Raw genomic sequence first — 12,298 nt, forward strand, 5'->3', positions numbered from 1 at the left:
GTGGACTCATCCTTACCGCTCATGGTGGCAGCTGAGGGACGAGCTCAAGGGGGTCCTGTCCGGGGGGGTTGGGGGGGGCCAGGAAAAACGCGGACGCTGACGAGGCAAGCGAACCCGGACCGGACAGGGAGGGGGGGGTAAGGAGGAGGGAGCAGCGCGCCACAAGCTCGGCCTAGACTCCGCCCTTTCACTGCTGCCCCGCCCAATGAAGGAGGGGAGAAGGAGGGACTTGCAGAAGAAAGGCGGGCACGCTGTCCAATGACACCACTCAGGTGTTCTCCAGGGCGTGGAGGGCCGAGTTGCGTGCCTGGTATCCGCCCCCAGATGCCGCCCTCTCAGTTTTAAAGTCCAATGAAAGATGCAGGAAGTGAAAATAGGCGGGATCTACGTATGACAGGCTGGGAAGCAAACCAATCAACCACCAGGCGGGCTCCCGGAGCGGTCGGGATAGGGAGAGTTTTTATAAGAATGACAGCATAACGACCAACCAAAATCTTGGACGTGCCTAGGCAAAGTTCTGCTGGAGGAGAGGCCGGAAGGGGAGAGGATGAAGCTGATGAAAACCAATCAGAAATCAGGCGGGCAGCTAGCAAAGTTACGATTAGATAAACTCTGAAAAAACAGACAGGTCAGGGCGCGTACTGACGTGACTCTAAGCCAATTATCTTCCAGATGAACTCTGAGGGCGGGAACTTGGAATAGGCAGCGGAGAGCTGGCGACTCGCTAAATCACTCCGTCCAATCAAGGAGCGAAGGACGCCAAGCACCGCCTCTAAGTGGGCCAATGGGCGTCACGCGAGCCGCCCGTCAGCGGGGAGGGAAGAGGGCCGTGCCAAGAGAAGTTCGTCGCCATATTGGCCGTCCTCGGGGGACGCCTTCACCGTGATTACATGGCACACTTCCGCGGAGCCAGGGAGCTCCACAGGTGTCAGGGCAGAGCCCAAGAAGTCGTCTTCAGGCCGCAGCCCCGCCTCACTGCCTGCGATCCTTGGGGTCCTCACTGGGTCGCCCCTCAACAGCCCCTCTGGAGTCCCACCCTCCGGGGCAGGCGGATGCCTCTGAACGTGGGTGTGAAGTTGACACTGTAAACCCCGCAAGTGCCGGCGAGAGGAGATCTGGCGGCGGCGCTCTCGAAATCATTTCACCCTGAGCTGGCCAATCTGGCTTTGGTGAAACCCTCGCAAACGCCATTTTCTTGATGCCGCCAGAGACAGGCGCAAGCCGCTTCACTTCGGGGTGGTTTAACTTGTCAAGAGCTTGTCGGGGGCTGAAGTGCTTGAAGGTCCTCAGCGGCTTCCTGCTCCTCCACTCTCGCCCCGCCCCTTTCATTGTAAACACTGCTGAAGCATTAAGTTCCCCTTCTTGTCAACCGCCAAAGTTAAAGGAGATCGTTCTGCCCGAGGCACCTGGAGTTGGGGCCTCCATTTTGCCGCTCCTAGATCCTAGTTGTGATGGGAGAGACCCGGATGGCTTGTAGGCGACGTGATGAGGTCACCCTCTATAGCGCTCGTGTTTTCAGTGTCGCTTCGGTGGATGTAGCCTTGTTTGAAAGTTTGAACGCCCCCCCTCCCCCCATAGATTTTGAGCACTTTGAAAGTAGCGACTCAGGCCTCTGTTCCTTTGGGCAGGGCCTGGAAGAAATGACTTACTTGATTGCTGTTCTACCGACATCAGGTTATTTGGTCAACAAAAAGACGACACCCAAGTGAGGAAAGTGGAATGTAAATTTGCCCAAGGTCCCAAAGCTTTAAAATTGTGCCAGATTCCAGCCCTGCGCACTTACACATACACAGGACTAGAAAACATTTTTCAATTTTTGTTATTGGACAACATTGCTTTTGTCCTGGTATTTTCTATCTCCTGAAAACAAATCCTACCTACACTCCCAAGACTACACAAATGGCATCATCTTGTCCATCTTTATTGTAAAACGCCTTGTTTCTTTAGATCAGAGTTCCTCAAGATGTCCTGTTGGGCTGTAATAGGATTATTAGCAGGGCGTTTAAGACTTTGCGTTTTTACAGAGCTTTTTCACATAATGCATCTATGCAGCAAAGAGTTTAAGAAACACTAAGAGAAACTTCCTGGAGGGAAGAAACTGCATTAGTCATCTTTGTAAATGAAGCACAGGAGTTGAGTGTATTCAGCAAGACCACACCCACATTTACTGGGGGAGGGGGGAGGAACTACTTTGTGGTGTAATTCTCTAAACACTTCAAATACATTGTCCAGTTTAATCCTTCCACCTGATGGGAGAAACCCTCATCCTCTTTTGCAGATTAGAAAAGAGAGGTCAGACCGACACTGCAGTTAAAAAATCCTGTTTCAGCTCCAAAGTCTCCAAGTTTGTTTCCTATTAAAGCTTAAATTCTAAGCACTAGGCTGGTAGGAGGCTGCAGTTTAACCTAGGCAACTGAAATCTCTTAAATTCAGTCTCCATTGAGTTTTTTTCGGACCATTGAGCAATGTTGTAAAAAGCTCTGCCCCCAGGCACAGTGTGTTTGAAGGTAAATTGCTGCTCCTCCCTTAACTAGCCCAGGGAGGGGCAGTCTCTCTCCCAGGAACTTAACCTGGGTGTGCAGGGGTGGAAATCGAGATACTAAGGTCATATAGTCAAGTGTCATACCCTACCTGACCCAGGTAGTGTGAGGTCCTGAATCCAACTTGTGCATTCTCGAATCCACACTAATGCACTTACTCCAACCATGGTTCCATCTTCACCATGGTAGTTCCGCCTGTGCCCTTGATTGATCTGCCACCAATCTTGGTTTTGTGATGCATTTCCTTTGTTTTTCATGCTTTCTAATGCTATGGCTCATGCTGATGGTCGCCCTCATTTTGGTGGTTTGTCTTAGTCTTTATTCTGTTTAAGAATTAATATATATTTGGGAATTTATATATATTGGGGAGGATAGGGCTTTCTACTGTGAAGACTTACAGTCTCAGAAAGCCATGGGCAGCTCTACTTTGACCTATTGGGTCACTATAAGTCAGCTTCACTCGTTGGCAGTGAGTGAATGAGATAAAATATACTTGACTTTCGAATAGTTCTAAGCTAGCACTGGCAAAAGATGTGGTGGTTTACTTTCCTAAAGATGTCAGCCTTGGAAATCCCAGAGGAGCAGTTCTACTCTGTCCTACAGGGTTGCTGTGAGTCGGAATAACTCAACTCGGCAGGGCTTTTAAAAGCTTGCCTGTGAAAGGGGAGGGAGCCCTGTGGCATAGTGATTATGCATTGGGCTGCATTTTTTGCAAGGTCAGCAGTTCCAAACTGCTGGGAAGGACAGGACTTTCTACTCCCTTGAAGAGGTACAGCCTGAAACCCACAGGGGCAGATCTCCCATGTCCTAGAGAGTCACTGTGAGTCCACATGGACTCGATGGCAATGAGTTTGGTTTGGGATTCTCCTTACAGTTCCTTCCCACTGCTCCTCCTGGGACATGACTGGATTCAGCACTTAACCAATGAGTTAGGTCTTTAGCTCACTGATAATCCCTGGGATCAAATAAACTGTGATTCATCCTGTCCAATTCCCCAGGGAAATTTTTAACAAATTTTCATTAGATGAAACAAAAACTGTTTTTACTGAATAAACTTAATTCAAGGCTTGCATATTTCCCTAGTGTCTATCTACAGAACCCTTTGGGGAATACTTCAAATAACGCTAAAGGATCGATTAAAAAAAGCAATTAGATCATATGAACTCAGCCCTGCTGGTGTAGTGATTAAATATTGCTAACATCAAAAAAAAATATTGCTAACATCAGGGTCAGCAGTTCGAAACTACCAGCCGCTCCGCCAGGGAAAGAAGAGGCTTTCTATTCCTATAAAGAGTTATAGTCTGGGAAACCCACAGGAGCAGTTCTACTCTGTCCCACAGGGCTGCTATGAGCCAGTTTGGAGTGATATAGTAAGTAAGCCTCCATTCACATGGACTAACAACCCAGCATAACATTCAAGGCTTTTACTTTGCTTATTCAAATTCCTCACCCATTGCTATCCACTAGATTATTCTTGAGATTTCCTCCCAAATGCCATGCTTTAGTCTGGCTGCTTGGGCGTCCTCTGCCATCAGGAATGACACAGGAAGTTCATGACCAATCAAGAATTACTTCAGCAAAAGCAAATGGTCATCGATGTCCTTTCCCCTGGGAAAGCAACAGTGCCTAAGACAGAAATTCCTGGTAAAACTAGCCCAAATGTACCAGACCACACCAGATTGCCATTGTTGTATTTGGATTTAGAACCCATTTCGGTGGTGGCAAGACTACTGGCTTCGGCATGATTGACGAGTCTCTGGCTGAGGTAAAGAAAAAGGAACCTAACAGACTTGCAAGACATGGCCTGTCTGAGAAGAAAAAGACCTCCAGACAACAAGGCAAGCAACCCAAGAGCAGAATGAACAGTCAGGGGGACTCCACAGGCCAACGTGGGTGCTGGCAAAATGTGAGCTGGAGATCGGATCACAGAGAGACTAGATACTCCAGTGACTTCATCTGCAATGGCTATGTGGAAGTTTCACCAGAGAATGAACTATGAAATCTTGTTAAAGTCCTGCGTTCTGGAATCTCCAAAGCCCAGACCTTTTAAGTGCCAGTCTCTCACTTGTCTTCCTGTCGCTGAGAAGTACAACCTCGCTGAAGACTTGCTGACCACTCCCTGGCCTTGAATACTTCCCACATAGCTCCTAAAGCAGTCTCTGAGTATTCCGTGTCCCCCAGCTAGCCTGAACAATATAAGGGCAAGAATGATGCTTTTTCATGCTATGTCCTAAAGCTAGAGCATATAGTTGACGCCTGGTGTACACTTGTTCATCTTGAATAAATCTCCAGATTACAATCGGAGGACATGAGTTTGTTTTTTTAAAATCATTTTATTGGGGGCTCTTAACTGCTCTTATAACATTCCGTACATCAATTGTTTCAATCATATTTGTATGCTGCCATCATTTTCTAAACGTTTGCTTTCTATTTGAGCCCTTGGTATCAGCTCCTCTTCAAGACTGTAACTCTTTTTTTTAAGACTGTAACTCTTTATGGGAATAGAAAACCTTGTCTTTCTTCAGTGGAGCAGCTGGTGGTTTTGAACTACAGACCAGGTTTGAACTACAGACCTTTCAGTTAGGAACCACTATCCCATCAGAGTCCCTAGGCTAGATCTGAACAGGATTAATTTCAGTGAAGGGGAAATTAATATCCAACAAGAGGGAAATAGAAGGGGAGAAAAGGGAAACAGGACAAACCATAGGGAGATTTGATAAATTGTCAAATCGAAAAATGGTCTGATCTGTAACCCCTCACCTAAATCACAATAAAAAAGTGTTTTCTAAAAATCTGAATAGTCAGTGTCCCTCCAAATAGCCTAAGTAACTTGAGGCAAGAACAATGCCATTTTATGTTGTAGCCTTATATATCATTAACACCCAGTGGTCTGGAATAGGTCTTAGGATATCACAGTGCTAAGAATAAATTCTCAGCCTTCGTTTGGTTGCCTTGTAGCAAACATAAAATCCACTGTCATGGAGTAGATTCCTGAGACTGAATCTTTACAGGAGCAGACAGCTTCATCTTTCTCCCGAGGAGGAGCTGGTTGGATGTGAACAACCAACTTTCTAGTTAGCAGCCCCCACCCCCACCAGGGCTTTTTCACTAGTGGTGGTATAAACTCAAAACTCACTGCCATCAAGTCAATGGTGACTCACAGTGGCTGTGTAGGACAGGGTAGACCTGCCCTTGTGATTTTCAGTGATGTTTATGCAAGTGAAAACTGTCTTTCTCCCTCTGAGCAACTGGTGGTTTTGAACTGCTGACCTTGTGGATGGGTCCCAGGCTCAGGTGGTTTGTTGCCTTATACAATGGGTTATATAATAATTCTTGAGGTTTTGTTTGTGTGTTTTTTTAAAGAATATTGACAGCATTGTACTATAAGATTGATCTGTATTTTAACGTTTGTTGTTTTTTTCTCATCATTTTATGGGGGGTTCTTACAACTCTTATCATAATCCATACATACATCCATTGTGTCGAACACGTTTGTACAGTTGTTGCCATCATCATTCTCAAAATATTTTCTTTCTATTTGAGCCCTTGGTATAACCTCCTCATTCTCCCCCTGCCTCCCTCACGAACCCTTGATAATTTATAAATTAATATTATTTCCAGTCACCCACTTTTCTGTTGTCCATCCCCCAGGGAGGGGGTTATATGTAGATCATTGTGATTGGTTCCTCCGTTCTGCCCCACCTTCCCTTCCCCTCCTGATAGTGCTTATCTCATTATTGGTACTGAGGGTTTATCTGTCCTGGATTCTCTGTGTTCCCAACTCTTATCTGTACCAGTGTACATGCTCTGGTCTAGCCGGATTTGTAAGTTAGAATTGGGATCATGATTGTGGGGTTGGGGGAAGGAAGAATTAAAGAACTAGAGGAAAGTTGTATGTTTCATCGGTGTAATTCTTGGTTTTGAATCCACTCTTCAGTTTTGATCAGTTTCCCAGTTAGCAATCTGAGAATTCAGAACAATTTACAAATGAGACTATGCCGAGGATCAAAACCCTCCTTTTCCATCAATTTAACCTTTCCTTTTAGCAAGCTTTCAACTGAAGCTGTTAAGTATGAAATAGACTCATTGAAATTGAATGATTTCATCTGTCCTGCCTCTTCTAGGAAGTGAGAAGAGAAAAAGTAAGAGTCCCTTGACAAAAGAATGAAGCCGACAGTCTTGTGAAAAATCTAAATCTTTATTTTCTAGCTCTCTGAACAGAAGCAAAAAGAGCCAGTTGTTTCATATCACAAGTTCTATGATGAGTAACCCTGGACCATGAGCAGTGCAATGATGTCTATGAGTGGGTCATCATCACACATGCCCCTCCGCTTTTTAAAGGCCCCAGAAAGGCAAGAGCCCAGTCCAGAAAAGAATTGTAAAGGAGTGTGTCCTTTTTCTGTTTGGGAGGTCCAGAATTTGGTTGAAGATATTCTTCATTATGGTGATGATTTAAAATGGAATTTATTGTGTACCCTTTTTGTGTGTCTGTTTCCTTAACTCAGAAGCACTGTGAGTCCTCCTTGCCTATGTTGTACATTGTGCTAGTCAGGTCTACGTCCAGTCCAGCAAACAGCCCCTGGCTGTGGTGATCCTGAAAGCCCTGGAGAAAGGGGTGTGTGTGTGTGTGTGTACACGTGTGAATCCTTCTCAGGGAACTGGGTGGTCTGGTCAAGAGAACAATTTTGTTTGGGTTGGAGCTGACACATTCTGGCCCAACCTTCTTGAACAGTCTCTCTTCTGAAGAGGTCTACAAGAAGGCAGATGGCAGTAACCCTAGTTAGTTGAGTTTCTGATTCGAAGGCTCTTTCCCAAATAAAGGTGGTTTGAAGGTCTGGTGGAGAAGAGGAGAAATTGCTGAGAGGGCAAATCCCCCTCCCCCCCCAAAAAATCCTTCAGGATTGAGAGCTAGAGAAGATAGGCTTAGGGCACCCAAAGGGGTCAGAGGCCAGCCTGAAGACCACATGGGGCAAACAGAGCTTTTTCTGCACATTTCATTCTGACCCCTTAGGTCTGAGTCCCTTAGTACCTTAGGGCTCCTAGCTTGGTAAAAAACACATTATCAAACCATTTCCCTCCCCCAAATACTCAAACTCCTCAGGGACCCGGAGCTCACTAGGACTAGGGAGTTACTGCCAGACCCAGATGCGGAGAGGAAGCCCCGTCATATCCTTTAACCAAAAATGAAGTCTTCGTTTCCTCCTCTCCCCTCTCCTGGGACGAGTGGCCCCCCGATCCCCCTCCAGAGTGCAGAGACGAGGAGAGCGCTGCACCCACGCACCCCCAACTCCCCACTCTCTGAAATACAGAGTGCCCCCCTACCCCCCCCCCCACCCCCCCGCAAAGCTCAACAGGTCAGGGGGAAGGCCGTGCCTTCCCCAGCACCCACAGCAGAAGCGGAAAGGAGGAAGGGGGGGTGCGAGGGAGGTGTAGAATTCAGGGGCTGGTCTCGTTTCCCCCTCCCACCGAACTTGGGGCCACCCTGGGGGCGGGCGGAGGGCCGGGCCGGGGGAGGAGGGAGATGGGATTCGTAAACAAACCCGCCTGGGCCACGCGGTGCCCAGAGGAATGGGGTGGGGTTTGCTGGCCGCTCGGCCCGCCGGAGCTGGAGGACCGGTGTGGGTTGGGCCCTGCTGGGGCCTCGCCACCCCCAGTTTCCGGCTAGGGGTGGGCCATCTGGCTGGCCCTGACCGCAAACCCCTCCTTCCTGCCCTGCCCTCCCTGGAGCCCGCGGGAGGAGGCCAGCTGACGTTGGAGGAGGCCGAGCGCCTGGCTGCTCTCCTTGGGGAAGTCTTCTCTCTCTCCCGGGGTGGGGGCAGCAGATCTGGCAGGTGCTGCAGGGCAGGGAAAGGCTCTGGGACACCGTGGATTCCTCCTTGGGGGTGGGCAGGAAATAGGGCGAGAGGGGAAGGGGGAAGGGCGTAGCATCGCAGACTTTTTCCTCCCAGGTGTGGGGCTTTCCCCAGGGGCGAAGCCTCGGACACAAACCCCACTGAGAGCGCTAACTTGGAGCGCTGCGCGCCCAGTCTCTCTACCCTGCCTGTGATCCAAAGTGCCCGGCCCCGAAAGGTCCCTGCCTGGCTTCCAGGAAGAGCTTATCTTCAGTCACAATAATGAACACCTGCAGATACCCTATTCCCCCACCTCCTCCCCCTCTTGATTGCAGATTAGGAAATAAGGCAGACTTTGAGAGCCCAGCTCCACTTCCCCAGTATTCACCCTCACCCCCACCACGGAAGGTTGAGGTGCGCTTAGTACTGGTGGGATTCAAATATTTCTGCATGCGCTCTTTTAATGAGTTTCAGAAAGATACGATATTGAACTACATATCAAGGTTCTGATTTCACAAATACTATTGCTAGGATAATGAATAATATCCATAGTATACTATGGAACAAGCAGTGCTTGGCGAGGGTGAAGACGAGGAAGGTGTGAGTGATTGAGTTGTGGGGAAAATACTACACGGTGCTGTACTGGTTTTAAAAAGGCACTCCTGAGGAGGAATGGAAACGAAACGCTTCAGTGAGGGGCGAGTCCAGATTATTCCAAGGCTCCTTCCAGCTCTGACATTCTAAAGTGTAGAGCAGTCAAAGGGTATTTTAAGGCTGGAACTGAAATCCAAGAAAAACTGAGTTAACAGAGTTAGAAATTTTCTCTGTCATTCCACCACCAGAGGATCCAGAGCTAAATAGGCAGGCTCTCTGCTCTCAACAAGTGGAGGGTGGCTGACCAAGGCAAACATTTTGAAACGTCCAGCTCCCCAATCCTGGAGAATCCAGCCTGGTTATTCGAATTCCTCATGTCAGGCTCAGCCTTCACTTCCCTGCCTCACTGCTCACATGGTATCTTTGTCCCTCTCTGCTCAGTAGTCCTACCTACTCAGGAACCCAGCCAGCCTGTGTTGTGCTGCCAACATCAAACTCTCTTAGCCAATTCCTCCAAGTGCCTCCTCCCTAACCCCGACCCCACTCATGCCCACTCATGCTGAGAACCCCCCTCAGGTTTAGCCTCTGCTAGCAACCTCAAAACACTGAGTCAGAGAAGCAGATGTGTACTATGTGCCCTTAATGTAATGCAATACGAAATCCAGTACACAGCACCACCTGACAAAGGTTCTTTCAAAAAATATATATATTTTTTGAAATATATATATTACATATACTGAACTTGATCCTAAGGGAGCCTTTAGATCTCCTCTCTAGTTTTCAGAAAATACAGAAGGAACCAGGTAAGTATTCAACAGGAAGAAGCAAATCTGAAAAATCCAAAAGGTGGGACTGTCTACAGGACAACTGACTCATTTCTTCAGTAAGCCAGGGTTCCTCGAGGCAGGACCATGTCTCATTTCAGTTTACCCCGCGTAGTGTCTGAAAGCCACCTGGCACAGAACAAGTTCAACACTGAATAAAAGAAAGCAGTAGCAGGAGAGAGCAGAGAATTCTGGGATGGAAATAATCACACAGGATGGGAAGCAGGAAGTTACACACACACACACACACACACACACACACACACACACACACACAATACCAATACCGCCTACACTCTCCCTACTCAGCCTGGGTCACAAGCCTGCCCCAGTGGGCATTGCTCAATTTTCCCTGAGTCCTCTTTATCTCTGTGTTAGCCTCACTGCAAGATGTGATCATGATGTGAGAGATGCTGGCTAGCTGGGATGTGGAAGGCTTCCATGTGGGAGTGTGTCCCAAATTCTGCTGCCGCCGCCACCACCCAATAACTGATATTGAGAAGGTGTTGCAGGAGAAGCCTCAGCCTTCCATTTTCCTTCTCTCAACCACAGAGCCTCCAGATGGCTGGCAAGAAGTGGCATGTCTTTGGCACTGTGCCCTAGGCTGATGTGGCAAGGGGAAAGAGATGAAGCAGCTGAGAAGGTTGGGAGCATTCCCACAGAAAGGAAAGGCAGCCAGGCCCCTCAGCCTGCACTGTAAGGGCAGAAAGCAGTTGAGGAATGTTTTAATTATTACAATCACGTACTTTAAAACCATTTGTATTACTAAAAATGATCGTCAAAAAATATTTCCAGTTTCACTTATGCCAACATGTCAGAGTGATCGTTTTCCTGGATTCTCACCAAATTAAAAAAAAAAAAAGTCAGTCTGACCATTCCATTATTGAAGTTTGTATTTTCTTTCCTACTGCGGCCCATTTGTATTTTGTGCTCCAGGTGTTGTCTTTTCATATCCTTTCATCTTTCATTTATTGAACCGTTTTCCTGAAAGAGGTTGATCATATGTACACCAGTTATTAAGTCTTTGTTTCTCAAACCCAGAACTCACTGCTATCACCATCTAATCAACAGCCACCTATAGGACAAGGCAGAACTGCCCGTGAGCTTCGAGACCGCAACTCTCTCTCAAACCATTTTATTGGTACTTCATCCACATATGGTGCGATTCAATAGTTCAATCATATCAAGAAAATTATGTAATCATTTCCACATTGATTTTAGAGCATTTTCTTCTTCCTTGTACTCGTTGGTATTTGTGGTTTTTTTTTTTTTTCAATTTTGGCAAAAAATATACGCAACAAAACATTCTCCAATTCAACAACTTCCAAATGGATAATTCTGTGCTACGAGACTGTTAACTCTTTACAGGAGTAGAAAGTCCAGTCTTTCTCCTGCAATTCTTTGTTTAAAGAATAGCTTCTCAAAAAAAATATACTACTACTATATATATATATATATATATACTACTAATAATAATAATAAAGAATAGTTTCATGGAATAAATAAATAAATAATGCATATTTGTTGTCCCCACAAAAAAGAATAGTTTCTTCCTGTCAATTGTCTTTTCTTTTTTTTTTTTTTTGAGATTAAAATAAAATAATTCAGTCGTATTTAATTTTTATACAATTTACACTTCAATAAGTTTAGACAAATGTAAATAACCATGTAACTAACACAGCAATCAAGATATAGAACCTTTGTTGCACTAAAAAATTTACTGGTGTGCCTGCTCACCACCCCCACCTGTAGTAGCTTCACCCAGGCAGCCAAGGACAGACTTGCTGTTACATAGTATCTACTGTTTGTTATATAGTATCTACTGTTACATAGTATCTTCTGTTTGTTATATAGTATCTACTGTTTGTTATATAGTATCTACTGTTACATAGTATCTACTGCAAATAAGATCTATGGAACCTGTGATGCTTGGGGTTAAGTATAACCATGGCCAGGCCATGATTCTCAGTACTGTGTGGCTGTCCTCGATTTTATTTTTTTGATCCAATGTAATTCTCTTCCATGTTGTGTATTATAAATCCTGACCTCTGTGTTCATATGTGATTATTATGTTAATGAGGCAGGATTAGGGTAGATAGTGCACCCAAGTCACCTAATGCTTGAAGCCACAAAAGTCTCCACTTTTTCTTGTGTCTTTATGACCCACTGCCATCAAGTGCAACTCCTAGCAACCCTATATATAAGGATTTCCCGGGCTGTAAATCTTTACTGGATATGACAAAATAATAATTTATAAATTATCAAGGGTACATGAGGGAGGGGGAGCGGGGAGGAAGGGGGAAAATGATGAGCTGATTCCAAGGGGTCAAGTAGAAAGCAAATGTTTTGGGAATGATGATGGCAACAAGTACAAATGTGCTTGACAGACAATGGATGGATGGATGGATTGTGATAAGAGTTGTATGAGCCCCCAATAAAATGATTATATATAAAAAAAATCTGCTCTTTGATCACGGACCTGCCAACATGGGCTATGTTTGCACCAAAA

At 46.1% G+C, this 12,298-nt stretch overlaps 1 protein-coding gene across 1 annotated transcript in view; it reads right to left on the reverse strand.

The window, feature by feature from the left end:
* SP1 (Sp1 transcription factor) overlaps positions 1 to 89 on the reverse strand; it is a 37,883-nt gene extending 37,794 nt beyond the window's left edge. The window contains exon 1 of the mRNA XM_004716859.4: positions 17 to 89. Within this exon, the coding sequence (XP_004716916.1) occupies positions 17 to 23 (7 nt within the window). The 5' untranslated portion in view covers positions 24 to 89. The remainder of the gene's footprint in view (positions 1 to 16) is intronic.
* Positions 90 to 12,298: the final 12,209 nt, after the last annotated feature.

Source organism: Echinops telfairi, unplaced genomic scaffold, assembly GCF_000313985.2.
Source record: "Echinops telfairi isolate 266 unplaced genomic scaffold, ASM31398v2 ScPeMD7_7404;HRSCAF=8442, whole genome shotgun sequence".
Taxonomy (NCBI): Eukaryota; Metazoa; Chordata; class Mammalia; order Afrosoricida; family Tenrecidae; genus Echinops; species Echinops telfairi.